The sequence below is a fragment of the Nyctibius grandis genome, chromosome 7 (assembly GCF_013368605.1).
Source record: "Nyctibius grandis isolate bNycGra1 chromosome 7, bNycGra1.pri, whole genome shotgun sequence".
In the NCBI taxonomy this organism is placed as follows: Eukaryota; Metazoa; Chordata; class Aves; order Nyctibiiformes; family Nyctibiidae; genus Nyctibius; species Nyctibius grandis.
The window spans coordinates 59,816,169-59,843,532 of NC_090664.1; the positions used below are offsets into that span (position 1 = coordinate 59,816,169).

The 27,364-nt window shown below is 52.7% G+C and overlaps 2 protein-coding genes across 2 annotated transcripts; one reads left to right on the forward strand and one right to left on the reverse strand.

The window, feature by feature from the left end:
* Window positions 1-4,170: 4,170 nt before the first annotated feature.
* Window positions 4,171-15,606, reverse strand: ABCF2 (ATP binding cassette subfamily F member 2). Its single transcript, XM_068404696.1, has 15 exons — window positions 15,545-15,606; window positions 15,147-15,315; window positions 12,678-12,890; window positions 11,579-11,761; window positions 11,075-11,246; window positions 10,835-10,930; window positions 9,639-9,741; window positions 9,459-9,554; window positions 9,232-9,351; window positions 7,756-7,845; window positions 7,411-7,521; window positions 7,092-7,154; window positions 6,510-6,638; window positions 5,529-5,732; window positions 4,171-4,778 (listed from the first exon to the last, which is right to left on the reverse strand). Exons 2-15 carry the CDS (start codon window positions 15,298-15,300, stop codon window positions 4,641-4,643), a joined length of 1,872 nt encoding a protein of 623 aa, XP_068260797.1. The 5' UTR covers window positions 15,301-15,315; window positions 15,545-15,606; the 3' UTR covers window positions 4,171-4,640.
* Window positions 15,607-16,235: 629 nt separating this feature from the next.
* Window positions 16,236-20,636, forward strand: CHPF2 (chondroitin polymerizing factor 2). The gene is made up of 4 exons (XM_068405472.1): window positions 16,236-16,542; window positions 17,207-17,771; window positions 18,687-18,869; window positions 19,151-20,636. Exons 1-4 carry the CDS (start codon window positions 16,271-16,273, stop codon window positions 20,411-20,413), a joined length of 2,283 nt encoding a protein of 760 aa, XP_068261573.1. The 5' UTR covers window positions 16,236-16,270; the 3' UTR covers window positions 20,414-20,636.
* The last annotated feature ends 6,728 nt before the right edge of the window (window positions 20,637-27,364 follow it).

A 27,364-nucleotide genomic window follows, 5' to 3' on the forward strand; every position in this document is an offset into this window, starting at 1 on the left:
GAGTCCTGCCTGCCACACACACCAGGGCCTCCAAGGACGGGAGGGAGGCAGCTGGAGGGGAGGGCTAACACCCTGAGTAGGGATTTGGTCTATCTTGGAAACCAGTGATCACACTAGTGATGGTAATTATGATGCAGGAATTAAGCTAAGCCAGTAAAAAAATATGCAGCAATGCAGCAGAGAAGTGAACAAAATAAAAGAAGTTTTCTGTCCTTTAGACAGAAGAGGAAGCCTTTCTCTCAGCGGGCACCACAACAGGTATTTCATAAAAGGATGATACTAGTATGTGCCTTTGGGGAGGGGACGCTGGCATCTCTGCGCTGCCGTGCACGCTCTCTCCTGCTCAGGGGCACACGTTATACTGGCACGTCCTTAGCAAATCACATCTTCCAAGGACGGAGTTTGGGAGACCGACTCATCAGTCACTCTGCTGGTGCTTGTACAGCCAACAGCGTTTCACTCAGTTTAGTTTTATTCTAGGCCTGTCCCCACGGGGAGACACCTGATCACCCACCCTAGTGCAAGTAAACGTCACCGTGACAAACGGCATCTAAGTGTCACAGAAGGGCTTCTTGCACCCAAGGACATCAGTGGTCAGGTGGGACGGGCTGGAACGGTCACGTCAGCGTGTTGGTGAAGGGGAATGGGCTTGGGCTTTGAAGATATGGGGTAGTGGGATCCTTCTGGGAATGGGAGTGGCATATTCTGTGATATCTAACAGCTCCAAGAGACGTTGGTGGGTGACTCGTGCTGGGAGTAAGGAGCAGGCAACATCACCGCTCCTGTTGTGTAAGAGGCCGTGCATCGACACGAACAGCACAGGGCTTCCCCCTCTGCGGTACGACCCACCCACCCACCGATTCACAGAGCTGCGAGTAGCCGAGAGCTTTGTGTCGGGGAGACTGTTCCCCCTTTTCCCCGGTCACAGCGCACAAGGGCTCTCTCAGGCGAACGCTGTCAGCCCTTGCTCCTCTCCACGGCTGCAGCTGTGTCCGGCACCGGCAGTTACACACACATGGCTTGTTCTTCTGACAAAACACGCAGTTAGGAGGAAGCCCTTTGGTGTGTGAGGAGCAGTGACCGGTCGCTCAGCATTAGGCACAGGGAGCCATTCTCTAGCGAGGGCAGAGGCTCATGCACTGAGCAATATATTCAAATTTGAACTCCCAGATTTGGGGAATTCCCACGTGCTTCCCTGGACTGCGCGTGCCTGAGGCTGCCCGTTCTGGGAGTGTGTGCTGGGCCTGGCTCGTCCTTGTGCTGTTTCTGTAGGGTACGGATTGACTCCCGACGCAAAGACAAGGGGATCCCACAACCTGCACTCGCTGTGGTACCTGCCACTTCTGGCTGTAGCTGTGTCAGAGCCAACCTCACTTCCAGACCACGAGCAAGAGCAATGGTGCAGAGGCTCCAGGCCCCTTCTTTCACAGAAACGACCATCCTGGCGCCTCAGGAGCAATTCTTATGATTTATCTAAATAGAGTTTTGCTTTTGGGCATGACCAGAACAGCCCTGGCTGAAACAGCTCAGCACGCCACTGCCCCAGCTAGTGGCTGTCTCTCACAGCAGTCGGTACTCCAGGACACACACCTGCCCCAGCTGCCTCAGTGCAGAAAACTGTCACCACAGAAGAGGTTTAAATCAAGGCTGAAATACCAGACTGCTAAAGCATGTACATATGCTCCATTTTACAAGTCCTGGCCTACTAACTGTGACATCTAGTGCAGTTACAGCTGCTTTTGCTTTGAACATGTACCTGTGGTCCTTGTTTGCTAAATCAGAGACCTGTCTGCAGCTGAGAAGTTCCTCTCGTTTCACAGCAGCAGACAGCTAACACAGCTCTGCTCTGCTGCGTCAGCTACAAGAATTCTCCAGCTCCTGTCCATCATCCTGGCCGTGATCCCAATGTCCCTGTGCCCTCCTCAGGATTTACCATTCCCACAGAACCCAGTGTAAGATTATATCCTGCATTTATTACTGCCACCATGGCTCTCGACTACACAGGTCTGAAATGTAGCGATAAGAGCTGTTGCCAAACCTTTGCTGAGAGTAAGGAGGAGCAGAACGAACAGCTCTAGCCTCAGGCAGGACTTCTTGACCTCACCCTTCTCGTAGCTACTTTGCAACCCTTTCCAACTCACCAACGTCTTTTTAAGAACTAGACAGCAGAACGGAGACATGCGTTCATCTATTCTTGTTTCAACTTTTGTGACACCAAGTTCTTACTTATCTGTGGGTTGCTTTTACTCCATCACTGTCTGTATATTAACTTCTGAGTACGACACTGTGAGATATTGACTTTTCAATGCAATCTACACTTTTCTGCAGAACTAACTTGAACAGCATTTATACTCATCTGCATTATTTTCTCAGAAAAGATGACTTTTTTTTCTCTCAGATCATTGCTAAAAACACTGAAATGTTCTGTACTGTCTACTGGAAGCAGCTCCCATTGTGACATTTGTCCTGTGGATGATACGCAGTGCTTCCACAGCAGCGGTCACAGCTTGGATGGACCCTTTGGGAAAAAGACAAGGAAATGCTCTACTCAAAAAGTCAAACCACAGACAGTCAGCGTCTGAGAAAGTGCTCCAAGAGAATACAACTGCTATGTACTTGTGCTATTCTCCAATTTGTCCATCAACATGTACTGTTGGAGCAGGTTATTAGGCCACATGTACCTTTCACATGACCAGTGCAGCCATTCTCATGTGTCAGAAGTAATTAAAATAACTCACGAGCATAAGAAATTATTTGATTTGCTAACTTTTTCTTTAGTACCTTTTAATTGTTCTAAAAGTACATGAAAAATGTATTTTATTCAAGTTTCTGTGGCACAGGGTGAGGTTTAAACACCAACTTTTCTAAAAATTTGTTATTAAGAACAAAAATAGATATTAAACTGTCTTCAGTTGATTAGTCTTGTTTAGTTAAACCTGCAAGGAACAAGTAATCCATAGTCCAAAAATCCCTGTGGAGTCTCATGTGGGTCAGGGCAATCCCAAGCACAAATCCAGGCTGGGCGGAGAATGGACTGAGAGCAGCCCTGAGGGGAAGGACTTGGGGGTGATGGGTGATGAGAAGCTCACCATGAGCCGGCAACGTGCACTGGCAGCCCAAAGCCAACCGTGTCCTGGGCTGCATCCCCAGCAGCGTGGCCAGCAGGGCGAGGGAGGGGATTCTGCCCCTCTGCCCCGCTCTCCTGAGACCCCCCTGCAGTGCTGCGTCCAGCTCTGGGGTCATAGTGTAAGACGGACACAGACGTGTTGGGGCGAGTCCAGAGGAGGCCACGAAGATGCTGCGAGGGCTGGAGCCCCTCTGCTCTGGAGACAGGCTGAGAGAGCTGGGGCTGTTCAGCCTGGAGAAGAGAAGGCTCCGGGGAGACCTTCTAGCACCTTCCAGTGCCTGAAGGGGCTGCAGGAAAGCTGGAGAGGGGCTTTTGACAAGGGCATGGAGTGACAGGACGAGGGGGAACGGTGTTAAACTGAAAGAGGGGAGATTGAGATGAGATATTAGGGAAGAAACTCTTTGCTGTGAGGGTGGTGAGAGCCTGGCCCAGGTTGCCCAGAGCAGCTGTGGCTGCCCACTTCCTGGCAGTGTTCAAGGCCAGGCTGGATGGGGCTTGGAGCAACCTGGTCTGGTGGAAGGTGTCCCTGTCCATGGCAGGGGGGTTGGAACTAGGTGGTCTTTAAGGTCCCTTCCAACCCAAACCATTCTATGATTCTATGATTAGACCCATAAAATTCAAGGTGAAGGAAAAAGCATGCACCTATGCCACTCTGTTGTGTAGAGCACACACTGGTATTTTACAGATCTACATTCTGTCTCCAACTTCCAGCCTTCAGAACCCTTTCAAGCTGTAGCTGTCACCAACAGCAAAAGCAGCATGTGTGGCGTGCTCCCTCTTCTGTCACTGCCTGGAAAAGCCGGTGTTTACTCTGGATTAGCAGAGGTTTCCAAGTGTGAGGATCCTACTCACTGCTCTGTACTCCAGAGCTCAGTACTCACCACTTCATATATCCCACAGTTCTGGTCATAAATTCAGCAGTACTGAAGAACTGAACCTTCACCCCAGAAGAAAGGCTCTGCGTCCTCACTCAAAGCTCAGCACTAGCTGATGTGCCCCACCGTGCCCCAGTAACTACTACAGCTCACAAAACAAGACCAGAATGTTCTTCCCTCTTTATTGACTGATGGATTCTCAGGCAGATCTGTTAATTACACTGTTAAATAATAGTTAAAAACAAACCAAGGCCAGAGGAGTTTGAAGTGAAGTATCTAAACTGAAGCAGAAATTCGGAAGGAAGAGGCGGGAGAAGCTGGGCTGGGGTCTCCACGTCTGTATCCCTGCAGCTCAGGCACCCTAACTGCCGCTGCCGTGACCCCAGACGTTACATTCCAAGGCCTGGCTCAGATGGGACATCATCTAAATACGGAAACAGTTGCCCAAACGTAGCCAGATCAGGAGAGATCTGTCCGGATACAGAGGTGCAAGGCAAGTCAAGGGGAAGCAGTATTGCAGCAATCCTAGAACACAGCCACAGAGATAGCAGCAGAGTCCCGCTCCAGTCAGCAGATGGGCGAGTCTCGTTGGCCACTGTCAGCCTCCACAGAGAGCACCTGACCGACTGCTCTGCAGCTCACACGTTGTGGGTCTTCTTGGTGAGCTGCGGGTCCTCATCCACCAGCTTGGACTTGAGATGCTCCTTGTAGGCGAGGATGTCGCCTTGCCACTTGGTGATCGTCTGCTTCTCACAGACCCAGATCTCCTGTGCAACCTGAAAGCGAGCCCAGAGGAGGAGGAGAGGTTTACAGTACGGCAGTTTGTAATTTTGCCCAACTTATAAAATTAACCAAAATCTACTCTCTGAAGTCTGGTAAGAAAATAGTTTAATAACTTTCACACTTCAACTACCAAAGAAAAATACCTGCAGTGAAATATCTTACCTGGTGTTTTCTGCATAATTTATACAAGATTTTAGAACTTGACCCCTCAACATTTCTTTTTTTGTTCATGGAATAAGAAGCAAAGCCTTTCCTGCTACACTGGGAATTGAAAAAAAGTAGTTCTTGACCTGAACTACTTGGATATGACGCACTGAAAAATAAAACTATACCTGAACTTGCAGACAAAGCTATAGCTGACCAACCAGCCCTCAACGTTTGTGTGTACGTGGTGCAACTTCCTTCACCTGTGCAGACTGAGTGATAAAAAACCGTGCTAGAACTACTCCAGTATCATTAAAAAAAATCTAGTTAAGGCCTCCAGTGTGTCATGATTCCATTTAACTTATTCTTCACTTCGAGGGTTTTGCTTTGTTTTCTTTTTTTTCTTTCAAGTACCTCATGTTTTCCGAGGCTAGCTCAGTAATTGTTTCACATGAACATGGCAAGGGAATCATGTCCACTGATTTTTTTCACTCACACATCTTTTTGGGATGAAGAAGAGCCAGTCAGTTGAAAACACCTTGTTTCAATTACTTAAAGTGTCAGAAAGGTGCTCTGACAAAATTCGCTACTTCTCTTACCTGCTGGATGAGTCTGAAGTCGTGGCTGACGAGCATCATTCCTCCTTCAAATTCATTGATAGCATCTGCCAGAGCATCTATCGTTTCTATGTCCAAGTGGTTGGTGGGCTCATCCAGGAAAAGCATGTGAGGATTCTGCCAGGCCAGCCACGCGAAGCACACACGGCACTTCTGCCCATCAGAGAGGTTCCTAATGGGGCTCACCTGGCAAACACAGACACTGTGTGCAGCTCTGCGGGGAACTTACAGACTGCCACCCTCACCACAAAATACCACGTCACGCTGTGTTTCCAGCAGCTACATGACACAAGAGGACAAAGTTTAGTCAGTCTTACACCTAGACTAAGCTTCTCTCACCAGCAGAGCGAGGGAATTCCACGGGCTTCTGAAAGAGGAGTGTCCATAGCAAGACCCAGCTTGTGTTAAAGGTTCCAAAGGACAGTTAATTGAGGTCTGACTAGTGTTCCTTGCATCTCAACATAACCATAAAAGCACTCAAATGGGGAAGAACAATGTAAAAATCAACGTTTAACTGCAGCGATGAGGACAACTCCTGTCAAACATGTGACGTATGTCATGCTTAGACATAGAGCACCACTGGTGATCCTGCCCTCGTGTTTGTCCCCACTCCCAGCTGAGAATGGGTGCTAGCATTTCTGCCTGGTATTCATCTCAGAAATGAGAGACAAGCAAACTAGTTCAAGTTACGATTAAATATGCTCGAGTCTAGCACTATGGCACAACTTGTCTTCTCTTCACCCACATTCTGAGGAGGTCACCCATTCCAACCCACATATTGCTGCAGTGCAAAGGAAGTTCCTTTGAGTCATGAGTTTTTTCAAAGGCAGAGATGGAAAAAGCATTTTGGTGCTGTGGTGTGCCATGCTGCATCACACTGTCAGACATCAGTAGAGCAACAGAAAATGCAGCAGCTCTACTTCCCCGATGAGCAAAAGGCAAACCTCAGCAGCTCACACTCACCTGTTGCTTCCCTGTCAGACCGTATCTGCCAATGATTTTTCTCATCTCCTCCTTCTCCTTGATCTCCGGGTAGCACTTCAGCATGTACTCCAGGGGTGAGAGGTCTAAGTCCAACTGCTCTTGCAAGTGCTGACAGAGAAGAAAAGTCAGCTTCAGGCTGTGCAGGCCACCCGCTTCATGGCTGAAAGTTCTTCCCCCCTATACCCCTCTGGTACCAGCTGAGCAGCAGAACACAAGAGCCAATAACCCCACTCACAGTACAGCCGCTGTGCTGAACTATTATGGAAGGAGTCCCCACTTCAGGAGCAGGAGTGCTGCTTCAGAATAGCAGGCTTGCCCACCACCAAGCACAAGGCAACCATCTCTCCCACAAAAGGTGAGGGGCTAATCAGAAAGGACCACAGCAAGCCTCTTTTCAGGGTAAGAACATTTGCTAGAGCCCATTCAGCCAACAGAACAGCTCCTTCCCCCATCTCCAGGCACAGAAGGGGCCTTAGAAGCACAAAGAGAGGAGCAAGATTCCTGTTCCTGACAGCTTTTTCCTCAGCATTTCAAGTCCCCAGTGGCTGCTGTAGGGAGTACCTGGTGGTATCTACCGATCTTCACATGTGAGTGCTTGCGAATCATCCCATCTGTGGGCAGCAGCTAGAAAGGGAAGATAAAAGCATTTCACCAGGAAATCCCTCCTTTTGCTGGATGCCAGAACTACAGAATCCAGCCATCTGCTCTGGCACAGGGAGGCAGCCTGAACAGATAATATGAGAGAAAAAGCCCTACACTGCAGCAAGGCCTTAGGATTTCCAAGGCCTGATTGGGGTGCTCTGGCAAATAAGTGCAGCTTTGTTGAATACTACCCCAAGAATAAAGGTCCAGAACAGAGCAGACAATGCAGGGAGCGTACCTCTCCTGTGAGCAGCTTCAGCAGTGTTGACTTTCCAGCTCCATTGGGTCCAACAAGAGCTACACGGGTATCCAAGTCAATCCCAAACTCCAGGTTATTATAGATCCATGGCTGCAAACCACAAAAATCGTGACACATTATACCTTTCCACTAGTACCCAGAACCTCCATGCTGCACCTGTAATGCTCTGTCCTCAGCAGACTCAGCATTAACACTGCCAAGAAGTTTGATCCACCAGTCATGTGCTGCAGCCTGACAGAAAGCTTCGCCAAAAGCCTCCCACTCCCAAACAAGGCAGGGATACGAGCAATCTCCACACAACCCATGCACACTCCCCATACTCACCCCATCCTTGGTGTACTTGAAGCTGACATTCTGCACCATGATGACAGGAGGGGGGATTTTCCCACAGGGCGGGAAATAGAACGACAAAGTCTGTTAACACAGAATATCCACTTGTTAGACACCCTGGAGCACAAGACAACCCAGTTACTCTCATACAACCACGCCTCACTACAAACATCATCTGTAGACCAAGGCACCGGGCTGTGAGTTTTTGTGATTCCCTCTAGCAACTCACTCACAGAATCACAGAATGGTTAAGGGTTGGAAGGGACCTCTGGAGATCATCCAGCCCAACCCCTGCCCAAGCAGGGTCACCCAGAGCACGGTGCACAGGGTCGTGTCCAGGCGGGTTTGAATATCTCCAGAGAAGGAGACTCCCCCCTCCCTGGGCAGCCTGTGCCGGGGCTCTGGCACCCTCACAGCAAAGAAGTTCCTCCTCATGTTCAGATGGAACTTCCCATGTTCCAGTTTGTGCCCGTTGCCCCTTGTCCTGTCGCTGGGCACCACTGAGAAGAGTCTGGCCCCATCCCCTTGACACCCCCTCTAAGGTATCTGTGAGCATTGATAAGATCCCCCCTCAGTCTGCTCTTCTCCAGCTGAACAGCCCCAGCTCCCGCAGCCTCTCCTTGCAGGAGAGATGCTCCAGCCCTCTGACCATCTCCGTACCCCTCCACTGGACTCTCTCCAGTAATTCCTGGTCTTTCTCTAACTGGGGGGCCCAGAACTGCACACAGTTACTCCAGGTGTGGCCTCACCAGGGCAGTGCAGAGGGGGAGGAGAACCTCCCTTGACCTGCTGCCCACACTCTTCCTCATGCACCCCAGGACACCATTGGCCTTCCAGGCCCCAAGGGCACATTGTTGGCTCATGGGGAACTTGTTGCCCACCAGAACTCCCAGGTCCTTCTCTGCAGAGCTACTTTCTAGCAGGTCAGCCCCAGCCTGTACTGGTGCATGGGGTTATTCCTCCCAACTCTCCAGCCTGTCCAGGTCTCGCTGAATGCCAGCACAGCCTGCTGGGGCATCAGCCACTCCTCCCAGTTTGGTGTCTTCAGCAATTCATTCACACAGATTCATTCTGCTTAGTTGCTTGCAAGCTGATCTGCTGGCTACTAAGTCCCTGTTTCTTTCCCCTTGAAGCAAATGTGGGCTTATACTCTTCAAACAAGTAGGAGTTGCTCTGAGCATCCTCACCCATCTTCTCCAACCCTTAGACATTCATTTCTGATTTCTGTGTCTGCAAAATAGCCGTATCGATGTGACAAATCCCTTTCTCTCCCCTAGAAAATTACTCCTCCTCTTTCTACTCTTCCACGTTACACTCTCTTCGGTACAGTCACCCTTGGCATCGGGAAGCACATACCATTTTTCCTCCCAGCTGTGTCAGGCATTCCTGCTGTCAGCTAAAGATCATTCTACTTATCTAGCCCATGTTTGCCATACTGATCTCTAGATGCAATCCCGTGTCTGATCCTACCTTATCATTCACAACTCTCTCTGTCAAGCCAGAAGCCATCATTTTCTGAAGGGTCTTCTCCTTGCTCTGAGCCTGCCTGGCCAGCTTCGCACTCCCATGACCAAATCGTGCAATGTAATTCTGCAACAAAACACAGAATCAGCCGAAAGCCACACTGACAAGGCTGAGGAGGTGCAGGGGTGCCCACCTGCATGGGTAGGAAGATGTTCGTGCAGCGAGGCAGATACCTTCATATGCGCAATCTGATCTTGCTCCCAGTGGAATCGCTTCATTTGGTTTTCTTCTAGTTCCAAGCGAGTCTTCACATACTGATCATAATTTCCCTAGAAAGAGACCACAGAACATCAGACATGCCCCAGAGAACAGCTCCTCTGTTTTGCCCGTTGCGCAGGGCACCGTTTACTCACCGTGTAGTACTTCAGTTTGCGGTTGTGCATGTGGATTATGTTGGTGCAGACACCGTTCAAGAAGTCCTGCGAGTGGGATATCAGCACAAGGATCCGCTTGAACCTGTGGCAACACGTGAGTTATTAGAGACTAAGCTAGGAAAAGAATCCTTGCTCATTGGCCCTGATGGTGACAAAGGATTTACATGCACCAGATCTCTCTTGCCTAATATCAGATTAAGAACAAAAAGATAACAGCCTTGGAGATGCTTTGGGAAATTTGAAATAAGGCAGCTACAACCAGCTGCAGTAAGCAAATACTGCAAACAAACACCTTTTGTTGTGTTAAAACACTCTTCAGCGTAAGACAGACTTCACCTGTCTTCACAAAGAGCCAAGAGCTGGCTACCCATGTGGTAGATGACCAGTGCCACTGACTCCACTGGCATCACACTTCTGAGAAGTTTCAACCTTTGCTGCTTACTGTCACCTCGGTACAGACTGCCCTCTGTCAGGTACACTACGCCTGGCTCCGCTCCAGATCTGTAAAATGACTGGTCAAAGCCTCCCGAAAAGAGAGAAGGTCGAACTACCTTCCTAAAACATCTGACTTCTAAAGCAAGCATGCAAAAGGTTCAACTGACAAAGGAAAAGCCCTTCTCACAACACAGTCCTAATGCACAACCCAGATAACCTGAGCTTCGTAACTATTCCTAAGCTTTTTGCCTTAAGCCTTAACATTTTACCTTTATGAAAACCAGCCACCTGACATACTAGAACAAGATTAAACCGACACACTCAGATACTACAGTTATGTGAAAACAGAGGAACAACATGCAGAAAGATGAGCTGGAAGCCAGGTCTGGAAAGCTCAGAGTAATGGTAGAGCATAGGGTGCTGGTACACAGGCTGCCAGGGCTGCTCCTGGCTTCCAGGGAAGCAGCTTTAACCAGGGAGTACAAACCAGTACAAACCAGCATTTCTCATTTCTTCAGTGTGGGAGAGACGGGGGCTTGCCTTGAATTCATTACCCTTGCACCAAGAACCCTTCCGTAGCCAGGTGTAGCAGCACGAGAAGGTGTCACTGGTACCGCGATATAGTTATGTAGCCACAAGAACTACAGACAGTTATTCCTGTAGCACTCGCTCACGTGCTGACAAGATGTTCCAGCAGAAAAGCACAGCCCTTAGAAGCAGCAAAGCTCCTCCACGCTTACGTTTTCAGCTCTTCCTCCAGCCACACGCAGGCATCCAGGTCAAGGTGGTTTGTGGGCTCATCTAGCAGCAGCATGAAAGGCCGAATGAAGAGGGCTCTGAAAGGAGAGGGGAGATGACAGCGTGGGGTAAATGCAGGTAACCCAAAGCCTCTCAGCTCTGCTCTGAGTTCCTAGAACCACGTATGTGGCTCTGCAGAGGCAGGCATCGTCCCAGGAGGCAGCAGGCAGTATACCACTCACCTCGCAAGAGCCACCCTCATTCGCCAGCCACCACTAAAGTCCTTCAGCTTCTTCCTCTGCATGGCTGGCGTGAACCCCAAGCCGTGAAGGATACGTGAGGCACGTGCTTCTGCCTTGTCAGCATCCAGCTCCTCCAGACGTTCATATAACTCCAAGAGTTTCTCACACTCCGCTGAAAGAGAGCCTGCCTGTCAGCACTTCTACCAATAAAGGGCTCTCGGCTGCACCTCTGTACAGCTGGGAAAGCTCACAGTCCATCTGCTTTACCACTACTCAGCCCCCTCCACTCCCAAGCCTGAGACACTTCTTAAGAAGCTGCATGGAACAATTTCATCCAAAGAAGTGTAATCCCACAGGACTTTTCAACCAGTACAGGGCAGCTTGGGGAAATAGGTACCGTAACATGTAAAAACTCTGCCAAAGAACCCAAAAAAGCCCTTTTCTTTGGTGGGGAGGGAAATGGAGGAAATGTCCCTTGCCCACAGGGACTCCGAGAAGCTTTACCATCTTCATGAGCCAGACGTTCCGCCTCTCGTTCTAACATGGCCCTCTCTGTATCCACCTCCATCACACACTGTAGAGGGGTCTTGTCACTGGGAGGCATCTCTCGGGTCAGGTGATAGATGTCAATATGCTCTGGGATGGGCACCTCTCGCTTCCCAATAGCTGACAAAAGCATGGATTTCCCTGTGTGCAGACAGACACTCCACAATTAATCGTTGGATTCAGTGAGATACAATGTCACAGAGAGATGGATGAGATGCAGTCAGATCCCACTGATTCCCTCCCTTTCTGACCCCAGAACACCCTTGGGAATTTCTTGCCCAAGAGGTCAGAAGAATTAGAGACACAGCAGAGCCTATGGCCTCCCTGTGACAGGCTGCCCTCCCAGCTAAGGCTCACCACCCCAAGGAGAGGATTGAGACAGGAATAAGCTCTTTGGAAACCACTGCAGTTCAGCCCTTGCCTGGATTTAGGGAACTTTATCTCTGCTGTATGCTTCCTGCTGTCTAACCAGGTCCAACGTCTGTTACCAGGACCCCAGAGTCTAAAGACTTTTAACATAGAGGAAAGTAATGAACTCGTCGCTAGTGTCTTCCTGAAAGTTAAACCAGCTGGTCACTCTGACTAGCTCTTCTTCCATTACACCCATATTCTGCATCTCTCCATGTAGAGCAAAGCCTTCTCCAGGGATTGTACACTTGTTTTCCCATTCAGACAAAACCACACACTCCCTACTCCTCCATACTGCGCGAGTTCTTTGACCAATAGCATCAGCATTGGGTTTATTGACACTGCTAAACAAACCCTGCAAACAGGAATCAGAGATTCACAGATCCCAGACATCTCACCCAACTCTCCACAGAAACAAGTTCAAACGCACAGTCCAAAGCCAGAACACGACCTCATACTTCTACCAGCAATCCTAGCAACTCCTCTTCCTGGGTGGGGAGATGGGAGAAGGGAAACTGCCGTGTCTCAGCCATGTCTAACGGCCTTCCTTCTGGTTTCCAGCATTTACCACCTGCATCTGTCCAGCTTCTCAGCAGCACGGAATCTTCACCGAGCTCCAAGAAGCCACGTCACCGTGCCCACAGCTTACCAATCCCATTGAGCCCAATCAGGCCGTAGCGCCTCCCGGAGTTCAGCTCGAGTTTTGTGTCACTCAGCAGCTCCTGGCCGTGGAAGGTGAGCGAGAGGTTAATGATGTGCACGTCAGTGCTGTTGGGATGGGAGGCCAGCACTCCTGTCACAGCACGGGCAGCAGCTTTCTTTAATTCAAAGTCCTCCAGCTCCTTTGTAAGAGCATCCACCTCTACGTGCAGAGAGAGAACAGAAGGGTTACCGATTTACAAATACAAGGGAAGCCATAAGCCCTGTACCAACACGACCACAAAACAACTCCCACGTCCCCATTTCTACAAAAATGTTCAGGAGGCCCCGATGCAACGACACTCAGCTTTTCAGCTTGGCAGAAGGACATACATGGCCTAACAGGAACTTCCACCTGCTCTCAAAATAAAATACGACCATGTAGAATAAGTGAGCAGCCAGAACTGCTAGCCTGTTACCCAGGTATGACAGGACTAACTCTCACTGCAGGAACAACTGGGCTGGGAAAAGAGCTTACGAAGTATTGTTTGCAAGCTTAAGGAAAGGGCTGGCCAAAAGAAAACTTGGCTAGAAAATAAATGAAGGGAAAGCTGAGAGAAGGAAAGAAGCAGCAGCATTGGAACAGGCCCTATCAATTTTTTAAGAAGCCAATATGTCCACATGCGTGCCCCCCTGCTCCTTTCCTCCTACAGCATAAGAAATCTTTCCGTCGTGCTGATCTTCTGTTGCAGCCCTCAGCTACAGTCCAGTCTTCACTCCTTGGTGAGACGTTGTCATTTGAAGAGGAAAATGGGGATCTTTGGGGATCTCAGCAACGCTCCAGCTGCTCAGAGCAGAGAGCTGGTGTCCAGAGGGTTTGTGTTGAGGCCAGCGAGGGACAGCACCCTGGTTACAACACCCAGCACTCCGGCAGGGTCACGGCAAGAGCGCGGCCGTGGCCAAGGCGACCGTGCCTCAGCCAAGGAGCAAAAACCGTCAGCGCGCTGACACGGGGCCCCTCCGAGAGCACGGGCAGCGCCAGCAGGGGAGCCAAGAGAGGAGCGAGGCAGTTTCGTCCTGGCCTGCGGTTATTCCACAGGGAACTGCCAACACCACGCACGCACCGACCCGCAGAACCCGCCCCGGTTCACCCGCCTGCCCCGGGCCCCGACGCCCGCTCACCGCCGCTGCTCCCCGGCGGCCCGGCCCGGCGCAGCCATCGCCATCCCCATCCCGGCCCGGCCCGGCCATCCCCATCGCCATCCCCATCCCATCCCGCATCACCTCCGCGCTGCCGCCGCCGCCCGGCCCCGCCCCGCCTCCCCGGGCCTCACCAATAGGAAGACGGGATGCAAACGAGCCAGGGGAGCGGACGGCGATTGGCGGGCCCGGGCCGTGCCGGGCCGTGCCGGGCCGGGCGGGCAGGGAGGCCCCGCCGCCGCGGACACCCGCGCCGGCCGCCAGCCCGCCGTGAGCCGGCCAGAGCCGCGCTCGGGCACGGGCAGGGTCCGGCGGGCGCTCCGAGCCCCCCAGGCGCAGGTGCCGCCGGCGCCACCGCGTAGGACCGTGCCTGCGGGCCACGGGGGCACCGGCAAAGAGCGGGGCCCTGGGGACACCGGCCCCACCGACCCCCGGGCCTTCGGCTGCCCCCGGTCTCCGTGTCCCACACCGAGAGCCTCTTAACGCACTGTGGGCTGAGCCCGAGAAAAACTCGTGTGCCCAGGAGCCTGCGGGTCCCCAGGCGCGCTGAAGCGAGGACAAAACCAACTCTCCCACGCTGTGCCGTGCCTGTTCCCCTCAGGGAGGGCAACAGCTCCCTGCTGACAGCCGCCTTCATTAAGCCAGCCAGGCTCTTGGTTCCTGCAAACCCAGGACGCCCCCGAGGAACAGAACAGAGGGTCACGGCAGCGCCAGGAGGAACCGCGAGGGCTCCGACACTGCGCTGGTTCCCGCAGCAGGAAAAAACCCCAAAACAGGGGTTTTTACACCTGTTTGTTACACCCCGCACAGGGCTGGGCACCAAGCACCAGGCGACCGGGACAGCGTCTGTTTGAGAGGGAAAAGACACCACCAGCACCCTCTGCCTTCACCCCGCAACCCCCAGCGAGGGCCTGGGGCATCCTGACCCGCGCTTTACCGAGGGGCCCCACAAACCGCTGCCGGCGCGACCGAGCGGCCCTGCGGGCACACGCTGCAGCTGGCGGGGCAGCGCAGGCCCCCGCCCGCGGGGTGCTTCCTGCCACGGGGAGCAGAGGTCCCAGCGCACGGAGCCGCGGGCACAACCGAACGCGTACGGCCCTGTCCGCGACCAGGCCCCGGCGGGACACTCCCCGCACCGGGACACGCGGCGCTGCCGGGCTGACCCCACCGGGGCCGGTGCGCCGGGTGCGCGGCAGCACCGTCCCCGCGGGGCGCACGGACACAAGCCGGGCCCCCGCCGGCGCAGCGGGACCGGCGTTACGGCGCGGCCGCCTCTCACCTGGCAGCGACGTTCCGTTGGCCTCCGGGGGCCGGACCTCCTGCGGCTCCGTCCCGGCATCGTCGTTCTCCTCCGGGGCCCGGCGCGGCCGCTGCCGGGCCTTGGCCGCCTCCTTCTTCTTGGCCGCCTTCTTCTTGGCCAGGTCGGAGGGCATGGCGCGGCGGGGCGGCTGCGGCGGGGGGGCGGCAGGCGCCGTTAGGCCGCGCCGGGTCGCCCCGCCCCAGTTCCCCGCCCCGGCGGCCCCGCGCGCCGCCCGCCCCGGCCCGGAGCACGCGGCGCCGCCGGGCCCGGCCGAGGGCTGCCCGGTCCGGCCCGCTCCCCCGCCTCCCTCCCACCCGGCCCGGCCCGGCCCGCTCCCCCGCCTCCCTCCCGCCCGCCGGGCCCGGCCCGGCCCGCACCGGCTGCTCCGCGCTCTCCTTCTGTCGCAACAGAACAGCTGCTACCGCGTGCGCACGCCCCGCCCCCCGGCAGCAGCGGCCAATCGGAGCGCGCAGCGTCACCCGCGCCGGGCGGCCGCGCGGCTCTGGGAAGGGGAGTCCGCGCGCCCGCCGCCGGCTCCCGGGCACGGCGCGTCCCGGCGTGCCCCGCGCCGCGCGCGCCAGCACCGCCCCCGGCCCCGCCCCCGCCGTGCCCCGCGCCCGCCGCCGGCAGGGGGCGGTGTCTCGCGGGACGATAGAGGCGACGGCGCCGGCAGGTAGAGCGGCCTCCGGGGCGCCATAGAGAGGGAAGCGGAAGCGGAAGCGGAAGCGCGCGGGGGTGCGATGCGGCGGCTGAGGTGGCAGCGGCGGGAGCGCGGCCGGGCGGGAGCCGCTGCCTCCCCCCGCGGCGCCGGCCCCGAGCTCCGGGCCGCCCCCGGCCCTGCCGCCGGCCCGCGCGCAGAGGGGCCGCCCTGCTGCAGGTGAGAGAGCCCCGGGGCCGCTGACGCGCGCGGGCCCGTGCCGGGTGGCGGTGCGCGGCCCCGCGGGGGCTGCCGCGCTCCCTCCGCCGCTGCCCGCCCCGCGCCGGCGATGTCCTGCGGCCGCCGGCTCCCCGAGCGCCGGAGCGGCCCCGTCAGACCGCCCCGCGCCTAGTGGGCCTGCGGCCGCCCTGCGGCTGGAGGTCGCCCCGCCGGGCCCCGCGCCGCCATGCGCCTGGCTGCGCTGCTGGCCGCGCTGCGGCCCGTGCTGCCGCTCGTCCTGGGCCTCTCTCTCGGCTGCAGCCTGAGCCTGCTGCGCGCCTCCTGGAGCCAGAGCGCAGGGGAGGACCAGTGCCGGGGGGCGGCGGGCCCCGGGCCCTTCGCCGGCGGAGCGCCTCCGGAGGCGGCGGGCGGAGGGCCGGGCCCGGGCCATGAGGACTTCAGGCCTAGGATCGTCCCGTACTACAGAGACCCCAACAAGCCTTACAAAAAAGTGCTCAGGTAAGACCTGTTCTTTTGGCCAGGCTTTTCTGCAGGGAAAATAACCGCATGTGGATGGCGTTTGAGTTCTGAATCCTCCAGTGAGCTAACAGGTTCGAGGGGAATATGGGGTTTGAAATATCTTATGTAGTAACAGCGTGATGCAACGAGGCGATGGCTGAGGTTGTTACCGGAAAGGGGCCCAAGAGAAGTGTCTAAGAAGTTAATTTTAAAAAAAAAAGACAACAAAAACACTCAAGAAGATTGAGAATGTTTCTTCTTTTATTACTCGTGTCTAATACAACATGCTAAATTATTCTTCAAAACTGTCTTAGCCAGCCTATTCATCAGGAAAAATTTGAGCAATTAATAATAATGTATGTGACTTGCACGTGCTTAGCTCAGGGGTTTTTGGGTTTGGTTTTGTTTTGTTTTGTTTTTTACTTGCACTAGCACAGTTTTCTAGCTTGGATAAATGATGTGAGATTGATGTTTCCTTGAAGGAAGTGAGTGTTTTTACAAAATGGGATTTTTACTAGTGAGCCTTCTCTGGAGGCTCTACCTTTAGGCTTACCTGTTTCACCATTGGTAGGCTCCAGCAGATAAAGACTTATCCCAAGTTACCATAATCCTTTGATTTTTGTTATCCAGCTGTTTGTCATGTAGGTGTGTCCTTCCTTTACAGAACTCGCTACATCCAGACAGAATTGGGATTCCACGAGAGACTGTTTGTGGCTGTGCTGACCTCCAAGGCTACCCTGAATACGTTGGCAGTGGCAGTGAACAAGACAGTAGCCCATCACTTCCCGCGCCTGCTGTACTTCACAGGGTTGCGCAGTGCCAAGGTGCCTCACGGCATGGTGCTGGTGGCCCACGGGGATGAGCGTCCCATTTGGCTCATGTACGAGACCGTGCACTACATCCATCAGCATTTCGGTTCTGACTATGACTGGTTCTACATCATGCAGGATGACACCTATGCCCAGGCTGAACAGGTCAAGGCTCTGGTGACGCACCTAAGTATCAACCAAGATGTCTACCTGGGGCGAGCAGAGGAGTTTATCGGGGGAGATGAGCAGGCCCGCTATTGTCACGGTGGCTTTGGCTACCTGATCTCCCGCAGCCTGCTGCTTAAGCTCCATCCTCACCTGGACAGCTGTCGCAATGAGATCCTTAGCGTGCGGCCAGATGAGTGGCTGGGACGTTGCATCATCGATTTCCTTGGCGTCACTTGTGTTTCCCAGCTCCAGGTACTACCTCACTTCTCCAGGTTTTAAGCTGGCCAAGCCTGACAGAGCCTGTGCTCTCACTAGTTCCCTGCTGTGTAGCAAAGGGGCTTTTTGTGAGCCTCTGCTGTGAGTTAGAGGAAGAACGGGCTGTGTGGTGTGGCAGCACTGGGGAGAGGCCCATAATCAAAGCTGAGATGTTGGGGGAGAGAGCCCATACAGTATTTAATTTTTAGCCTCCCAGTTCAAGAAAGATAAGGAATTACTGGAGAGTACAGCGAAGGGCTACAAAGATGATCAGAGGACTGGAGCACCTTTCTTATGAGGAGAGGCTGAGAGAGCTGGGTCTGTTCAGCCTGGAGAAGAGAAGACTGAGAGGGGATGTTATCAACACTTACAAATACCTTAGGGGTGGGTGTCAAGGAGAGGGGACCAGACTCTTCTCAGTGGTGCCCAGTGACAGGACAAGGGGCAACGGGCACAAGCTGAAACATGGGAAGTTCTATCTGAATATGAGGAAAAACTTCTTTGCTGTGAGGGTGGCAGAGCCCTGGCACAGGCTGCCCAGGGAGGGTGGGGAGGCTCCTTCTCTGGAGATATTCAAACCCTCCTGGACGCGTTCCTGTGCAACATGCTCTGGGTGACCCTGCTTTGGCAGGGGGTTGAACTAGATGATCTCTAGAGGCCCCTTCCAACCCTTAACCATTCTGTGATTCTGTGAGATGCTGATCCACAGGTTTTTGGAGGCTGGATAAAGGGCACATTGGTACCAAGAAGCAAGTGGGCGTGTAGTGGCGGGGGGGACAACAACTCTTCTATTTTCGTCTCTGGGTGCTGCAGTCAGCATGGAAAGAGGGGCAAACACGTGTCTGGGGTGAGGGAAGGCTTCTCTGTGAACACGAGTTCCATGCCAGTCTTTCTGGCTCTTGTCCGCTTCAGGGCCAGCATTATCACACCTACGAACTGGCCAAAAATACCGAGCCGGAGAAGGAGGAAGAAGAGGAGTTCCAAGCAGCTCTTGCTGTGCACCCTGTTTCCGACATGACCCTGATGTACCGGCTGCACAAGCGCTTCAGCAGGATCCAGCTGGACAGAGCCTACCAGGAGATCCAGGACCTCCAGGTACGTGGTGAGGGATATCTGCAAAAACTCCTTGACCAAACGGGTTTCGTTTTCTTTCAACACAGCGAAGGAAGATTATTGCTGCTGTTTGTAGGTGACCGCCAGGCAGACACAGGAGACAGTCCTGCGTCTCAGAAGTAGCGCTTCTGACACCGTGTTACCCCAAACTGCTGGTGTGACACTACCAAGATACAGTTCTAGGTGGTGAGGCAGGCCTGGGTGGGAGACTGGACCTCTTTGAGACAGTAGGAGGGATCAGTGTGCGTTCTCTCTTTGCACAGATGCAGATCAGGAACCTGACATCGTTGACCCCTGCAGGCGAGGCAGGCTTGACGTGGCCTGTGGGCATTAATGCCCCATTTCTTCCAAAGTCACGTTTTGAGGTAATCGGCTGGGACTACTTCACTGAGCAGCACCTCTTCTCCTGTCCTGATGGCTCCCCCAAGTGTGAGCTCTCTGGAGCCAGCAAAGCAGATGTCAGTGAAATCATCGAGTCCGCACTTGAGCAGCTTAACAGTCGCTACCAGCCTCTGCTCCGCTTCAGCAAGCGGCAGTTGCTGAATGGCTATCGGCGCTTTGACCCCACGCGGGGCATGGAATACACGCTGGACCTGCTGCTGGAGGCAGTGACCCAGAAGGGCCACAGTCATGTTCTGGCCAAACGAGTGAGTTTGGTGCGGCCCTTAAGTAAGGTGGAAATTATTCCTATGCCGTATGTGACAGAGGCCACACGGGTGCAACTGGTGCTTCCCTTGACAGTGCAGGACCTGGATTTTGTGGCAAACTTCCTGGATATGTTTGCTATGAACACACTGGACACACACGATAATGCCTTGCTGACTTTGCTTTTCATCTACCACCCCTATGATGCCCAGCGAGTCAGTCAGGTGGATGTCTTTGCTGGAGTCAAAGCCATGGTAGGAGAGCTGGAGAAGCGCTACGCAGAAGTTAAAATCCCGTGGATTAGTGTTAAGACTGAGGTGCCCTCGCAAGTGAAGCTCATGGATATAGTCTCGAAGAAGCACCCTGTGGATACACTGTTCTTCTTGGCCAGCGTCTGGACAGAAATCAACATGGAGTTCCTGAACCGCTGCCGCATGAATACTATCAGCAATTGGCAGGTCTTCTTCCCAGTGCACTTCCAAGAGTTCAACCCCGCGCTGGTGTACCGTGGTGAGCAGACTGCTTCCTCCAGCACTGACTTCCTGCGGGACGGGCATTTCGACAGACACTCCTTTGCAGAGGCCTGCTTTTACAACTCTGACTACATGACGGCACGCACCAAGCTAGCAGCCGATATCCTAGACCGAGATGAGGTGCTGGAGAACATGGAGGTATTTGATGTCTTCCTCCACTACTCTGGTCTGCACCTGTTCCGGGCTGTGGAGCCAGGGTTAGTGCAGAAATACGCACTGAGGAGCTGCAACCCTCGGCTTAGTGAGGAGTTGTACCACCGCTGTGTGCTTAGTAACTTGGAAGGACTCGCGTCCCGCTCGCATTTAGCCATGGCCCTCTTCGAGCAGGAACAGGCCAACAGCACTTGAGAGACTAGAAACATCAGGAGCTTCTCAGCACCTTAACACTTGGCACTTTCCATCCCCTTCCCAGCCTTGCCATGGGTGAAGGGCATGTGAGGTCAAGGGAGGAGGGAGACTTTCCCAGCCCTGCTCCGAGGCACAGGCATGGGCTACGGAGAGAGGCTGTTTCTGTGGGGGTTTTGGTTTTTTGTTTGTTTTTTAAATAAGTAAAAGTTTCTTTCCAGGCAGACTCATGTGGTTACTTGTAAACTTCATAGCTCTGGGATGAGGGATGTAAAACAAGCTGTAGAGGCGACCTTTAAACCACGCCATTCTGCTGAGCAGTGCAGAGAGTGAATATGACCTATGTACTGAGACAAAGTTACCTCGACTGTGCTGCTCTCAGTGCAGTTGTTGCACCCTTCTTTGCATTTGTGTCTTCATACATTCATTTTTCAAGGAGGCACAAACACAGCTTGTCTAGTTTGCTGCTGCACAGAGCTGTTCCATGCGCTTTCACTTCGCTATGCTTGGCTCCACAACTACAGAACACTCGTGTAATCTGGGAAGGTGAAGGAACAGAAAATCCCCTTTGACATCACCAAGCTTCCTTCAGTTGTGCTGAGCACCGTGGCGTGACACACGGTTGCTGTACGACCTAGAGAGCAACCAGGAACTGTCTGAAGGTCCCCAACAACTACCTCTCAGTTCTGCAGATTGAGCAGAGTATAATCCCTGACAATAACAGGTATGTGCTTCCTCTCACAGATGGGCAGGGGCAGGGCTAGCAGGTTTAACTATTCGGCTGCAGTTGGATTATGTGGTAAGTCCTGCACCTATTAAACTGGTGAGCCCGTGCAGCTGTTCTAAGGGACAGAAAATTCCTCAGGTACACCATACTTATTGATTGTGCTCCTGGCTTTACACAACTTGACACAGTTTTGGGACCTGGTTTCCATCAGGTGTATCCACCTGCTTGCCACATACATCTTGGTGGAAGCAGGCGACTGCTTGCTTATTCTCAAGGGCTGTTGTTCCCAGCTGGTGTCCATGTTTTCATTAATGTGATCTATTAAATGGATGAAAAGCTGTCTTTTAACAGCCAGGTATGGGTTTTTAGTGTGCTCCTACAGGAACAGGTTTTTGGCCAAATGTCACTCATTATATTTGATTATTTGAGGGGAAAAAAGTGTTGGTAAAAGTCTGCAGATAACAAAGGTTAACCAGGTGGGAAAAAACGAGGACAGGTCTGTTACACATAATGATTCAAATATAAGATGTACTTATGTCTAAGACAGGTAACTGCAAAATCATTTTTCTAGAAATTAAGCAAACAGGTCATGTTTTAGATTTCCCTATTCTGTATCACAGAGAAGGGACCTCTGGAGTTGGTCCAGTGCAGCCCCACCCTGCAGAAGGGTCAGCTGGAGCAGGTTGCTCAGGACTGTGTCCAGTTGCATTTTAAGTATCTCCAGGGATGGAGACTCCACCAGCTCTCCCGGCAATCTTCCAGTGTGTAGTAACTTTTACAGTTAAAAAGTCCTTTCTCATGTTTAAATGGAGTTTCTTGCATTCCAGTTTGTGCCCACTGCCTCTTGTCATGTCACTGGACACCACTGAGAAGCGTCTGTCTCCTGCCTTTCTTACGCTGCCCCATCAATGACTTACACACATGGGTAAGAGCTGTGCTGAGCCTGTTCTCCGGGCTAAACCCTCCCGGCTCTCACAGCCTCACCTGTTAGCACAGACACTCCAGTCACTTAACCAGCTTCACAGCCCTTCGCTGGACACACTCCAGTATGTCCATGTCTGTCTTGTACTGGGGAGCCCAGAGCTGGACACAGCGCTCCAGACGTGCCTCACCAGTGCTGAGCAGAGATGGGTCTCTGCCCTTGGCCGGCTGGCAGCGCTCCTCCTGATGCAGCTCAAGGTGCTGTTGCCCTTCTTTGCTCCAAGAGAACGCTGCTGGCTTGTGTTTAACTTGTTATCCACCAGGACACCACCAATCTTTACTGCAAAGCTTTCAGCTTTCCAGTTCTTCTTTCCAGCCAGTATCCTGGAAACAAGAGGCCAAAGCCCTGATGTGAACTTGTGAATTTCAGTGTGACTAACCCCACTGGTGGCTGCGTAAGCACTGTTTAAGGAAAGAGACTGTGTTTGCTACACTCATGGGGAGTGTGAGGTAGAGGTCTGGTGTCAGCATCAAAAGAGATGCTGACAGATTGGAAAAGCTTCAAAAGAAGTATTCAAAGTCTGGAACATTGCTTCAAGTTGGATAGAAATCCCAGTTTTTTATTTAAAAAGTAAGAGATGTCTTGACTGCATTTACACGGGAAGAAGTCAGATCTCTGCTGAATGTCTTACTGGCAAGCGTGTTTGTTGCTAAGCAAACCTTCAAAGAGTGGGAACAAGAGAAGCTGACTGGGAAACCTTTTCTTGTTACGAGTGGATGTTTTACACGAGGAGGTGCTGAACCGTTAACGATCCCAGTAGGAAGGGCACTCAGACGGTGTAAGGTATCATTTAAAATATGATGTATGAGAGTTAACACTATAAAGCGAGAATAGTATAGATAACCTTACATCCTTCAGAGGCGGGGAACCCCAAGTGGTGTAGCACTGAACGGGCCTCTATGGCACGCGGATGCCATCCGTGCAGTCGGTTCTCCCATTTTGGCTGTTAGAGCTGTTACAGGATTACAAGGAAACGGCTCGTCATTTCAACCGTCAGGCAGAAAGGGTGTTTGCGTGAGAATTTCCTGCCTCACTTTTAGCAGCAGGCATGGCCATGCAGGTGGCATCATTGCTGGTATGGACTGGGAGCTGCCCATGGGCTCTTCTGTTACCATGAAGAAGAGAAGGCTCCGGGGAGACCTCATAGCAGCCTTCCAGTACCTGAAGGGGCTACAGGAAAGCTGGAGAGGGGCTTTTTACAAGGGCAAGTAGTGACAGGACGAGGGGGAACGGTTTTAAACTGCAAGAGGGGAGATTGAGATGAGATGTGAGGAAGAAATTCTTTGCTGTGAGGGTGGTGAGACCCTGGCCCAGGTTGCCCAGAGAAGCTGTGGCTGCCCCCTCCCTGGCAGTGTTCAAGGGCAGGTTGGATGGGGCTGGGAGCAGCCTGGGCTGGTGGAAGGTGTCCCTGCCTGTGGCAGGGGGTTGGAACTGGATGGGCTTTGAGGTCCCCTCCCACCCAAACCAGTCTGTGAGTCTATGAGCTGGCTGAGGTGGTCCTACGGGCAAGGGGTTTGTGCAGCACGGTGCAGATTTTGTCTTAAAGCAGCCAAGTACACACTTACGTGCTTGGGGAAATGAAGGCGTGTCACTCCTCCAAACAGGACTGTATCAAAAAAAAAAAAGGTAATTCTGGAAAGAAATTGTCTGTATTAATGCATGAGCAGCTTAATTTGACTCGGATCCACTATTTTAGACACTAAAATACAGAGCTATCCCAGCCCTGTAAAGTTCACAGTTTGAGATTAAGCCATGCTATAACAGATCTGTACAGCTGGACAGATCTGGGGAAAACAGGCGCTGCTGTTGTAAGAGACAGCAATAAGGCCCCTGGGGCATAGCCCTTTTTTTAAGGCTTGAAGTGAACAGAGAGGAAAAAAAAAAGAATGTACAAGAGGTTCACAAAATGTATCTGAAGATTGGAAGAAATATTTTACAATGAGAGATTCAGAACTCCTGTAGTGATAGCACAAAGGGTAATGGCTTTAAACTGGTGTTAATGGTTTTAAACTAAAAGAGGGTAGATTCAGACTGGGCATAAGACATTTTTTACACTGAGAGTGGTGAAATGCTGGCATGGGTTGCCCCATCCCTGGAAACATTCAAGGCCAGGTTGGATGGGGCTCTGAGCAACCTGGTCTAGTTGAAGATGTCCCTGCCCATGGCAGGGGGGTTGGACTGGATGAGGTCCCTTCCAGCCCAAACCAGTCTGTGATTCTATGAACTCTAATTACTTAGAAGGTTGTGAGGTGGTCTGATTAGGGTGCACAAGTACATTTACTGAGTAAAAATGCTGGATACCAAAGAGGTTTTTAATTGTCTAGGGGTAAGGCACAACAGCAGCAACACCAAACCTAACAGCTTTGAACTGCAACAGATAGTTCCAGCTGAAAATAGGCATATGCTTTGTGATGAAAGTGATCAGCCAGTGAAATTACAGAGTGGAAGCTTTTCCAGGATGTCACAGTTTACTTGGTTTGTGTAGCAAAGATCATTGGAGGCCCATGTGAAATTACTTGTCATATGAGCAGAATTAATGGTCCTTTGTGGCCTTAAATTTCATGACTGTGGATGAAAGTTGCAAAAGAGAAATCCATCAAAGGCTATTAAACACAAAGCCAACACCTCTATCACAGCAGGTCTCTGAATCACAAATCACTGAGCTAGGAGAGCAGTCAGGGGGGTATCCCTGTTTGTCGACCCCGTTTTTATGATCTTTTCTAGGCATTCGGTGTTGGCCACAGCCAGGAACAGGGTAAATGGGTCAGGAGTACTTACGATTCGACTCTGTACCACCATTTTTGTGTCCTTAACTGCAAAAAAGGACTAGGTCTTTTTCAAGGACACACTTTAATTCAGCCAGAAATGAGAAACTGTCTGAGGATCATGATACAGAATTCATGGACTGCAATGTGGCCATGGATGGATTGGCCAGGAAGACAAATTACCATGATTGTCATCTTTGGCCTTGTAAAACTGAGGAAATGCATACCCTTGTTAGGTGTCTGTTGTGCCTCCAGCTGAGCTTACCCTGCCACACTGCAGGTGCCTGTACTTTTGTGGGTACTTCAATTTCTTTGGGCTCTATGTCCTTGGATATTTTTCTGCCTTGTCTTCGATTGTGGTAGGGTAGCTTGCTCCGTTGATGTCCTAGACAGGCTTAGGTATCCTGTTGGAATAGTCTTTGCTGATCCCAGAGAGAAATGTACAGGAAATGTTACAAACACGGGAAGCTTTTGTCCCAGCTGCATTTTTGACTTCAGGAAAGAGGTGAAAGTAGACTCACCACATTCTCGCCTATAAAGGAGCTGCCACTCTATCCCTAACTAAAAGGGATATTTTTTAAAAAAATAAAAGTACAGATGCTGTGAACTCAGATATTGTATCTGATCACGATGTCCATCAATCTTCTCCAAGACGGGACTATAAATGATGTGACTCTCCCAGGGAGGGGGAAGTGCAGCCTGTCTCACCTGGGCAGCCTGCATGGGGTGGTTGCCCCTCTCCTCCCTTGGCAGTGCCAAGCAGTTGAGCTGTGTCTGTGTGGTCCCCAGGACGGTGGCACTTACCTCGGTCCCAGCTGACAGGACGCTGGATTTTCTCACTCCGAAGTGGTTCACAGCCAGTTGCTAGTGCTCTGGAGAGCGCAAGCCAATCACCTGCAGATGGTCTCAGCTGTTCCACAGAGAAATTTTGGAGTTGCTGTTGGTCAGACCAGATGACCAGATACAGAGGATGGTATAATCTCATCGACAGGTGCACGTTTCACCAGCAAAAGCAAGGTGTAGCACAAAAACACATTTTCCCTTTACAAGTGTCTTTCTAGTGCAAACAGCTGTAGCAAAAAGCTTGAAAAAGTAACACATTTTATTTCAGCTTTTAGACTTTGTCCTGCTTTCATTGGGATTTGGTTCCAGTTTGTGGCCAGCCATGGTGATCAAGGCCCTCAGCAGTTAAATCCGGGACAGCTGACCCCGGCTGGCCCAGGTGTGTTCTGTATCATTGACATCAAGCTCACTATAAAAGGGAGGGTTTGCTGGGAAGAGGGGGGGTTGTTTGTGCTCTCCTTGCCTCTCCTCCCTTTTCTCTCTTCCTCATTGTCATTGCTGGAGCAACTTACCAGTGATCTGTGGATAAGTATAATTTTATCTGTTGTCATTTATATTGATTTCTTCATTTCATTAAATCTGGTTAACTTCAACCTACAAGTCTCCCTCCTCCCAATTCCCTTCCTCATTTGGGGAAGGGACATTGGGTGAGAGAAAAACTGCTATTGTTTAGCCGCGGGTGTGGGCTAAATGAAGACAACTTAACACCCTTTTGAACACTTGGAGTTGGCAGAATTGCTTGCCTTTTGCTCATCTGATTCTCCTTTTAAACTGAGTTGTTTCCTTTCACCCCTTTCTCAGGTCCTTGGAGCATCACTCAATTATTGTCTTTCAGTGCTCACCCTGTACAAACTCCCCTCCTCATCCCTTGTCGTTTCAGCGCTACTTCAACTTAAGTCAGACTCTTTTCAGTGCTGCTTCAAATTATTCTTTGAAAGTCCACCTCATAAAGATCTGCCACTGCATAGTCACGAAATAATTTTCCTTTTCTTTTCCCATTACAACTGGCACAGGACCACGGATCCACGGTCCCCCAAACCCGGTGTCCTCGTCCCCCCGGGAGCTGCCAGCTCCTTAAAAGAAGGGCGTGCAAAGAAGTATGCAAATGTAGGGTAATGACCCTTGGTCCAGGCCAGTTCTCAACCCGAAGTGCCACCCCCGGTACGCGGGTTGTTGCTGTTCACACCACCGACCCCCCTCGGCGCCGCCGCAGCCCCCGCCCCGCGGCAGCCGGTGCCACCCCCGCGCGGCACCGGGCGACAGCGCTCTCCGAATGCGCCCTCCCGCGCCACCGCCGCCGCGCCGGGACCGGCCCCGCCAGGGCTGGGCAGAGCGGCGCTGCCGCCGGGGCCGGTGCTGCCGCTGCCGGGCCGGGCGGCGGCGGCGCGGTGCGCGCGGGGCTGTGGCGGCAGGGGGCGCTGGTGAGTGAGGGGCTGCGGCCGCGGGGGGGCGCTGTGGCGGTGAGGGGCTGCGGCGGCGGGTTGGGGGCTGCGGTAGTGAGGAGTGCTCGGGGGGGGCGAGGGGCGCTGGGGTGGCGCGGGGGGCTCCGGCGGTGAGTCAGAGCGCTGTGGTGGTGCGGGGCTGTGGCGGTGCGGGGCTGTGGCAGGTGAGGGGCGCTGTGGCGGTGAGGGCGGTGC

Excerpts from the sequence above, each read along its gene's own strand:
- ABCF2 (XM_068404696.1), bottom strand. The coding sequence starts at position 15,300 with ATGCCCTCCGACCTGGCCAAGAAGAAGGCGGCCAAGAAGAAGGAGGCG. Across the intron at positions 11,247-11,578 it reads ACGTCTGGCTCATGAAGATG|CGGAGTGTGAGAAACTCTTG; the intron begins GTAAAGCTTCTC and ends GCTCTCTTTCAG. Across the intron at positions 9,352-9,458 it reads ATCAGATTGCGCATATGAAG|AATTACATTGCACGATTTGG; the intron begins GTATCTGCCTCG and ends GTTTTGTTGCAG.
- CHPF2 (XM_068405472.1), top strand. The coding sequence starts at position 16,271 with ATGCGCCTGGCTGCGCTGCTGGCCGCGCTGCGGCCCGTGCTGCCGCTC. Across the intron at positions 17,772-18,686 it reads CTTGTGTTTCCCAGCTCCAG|GGCCAGCATTATCACACCTA; the intron begins GTACTACCTCAC and ends TGTCCGCTTCAG. Across the intron at positions 18,870-19,150 it reads AGGAGATCCAGGACCTCCAG|ATGCAGATCAGGAACCTGAC; the intron begins GTACGTGGTGAG and ends CTCTTTGCACAG.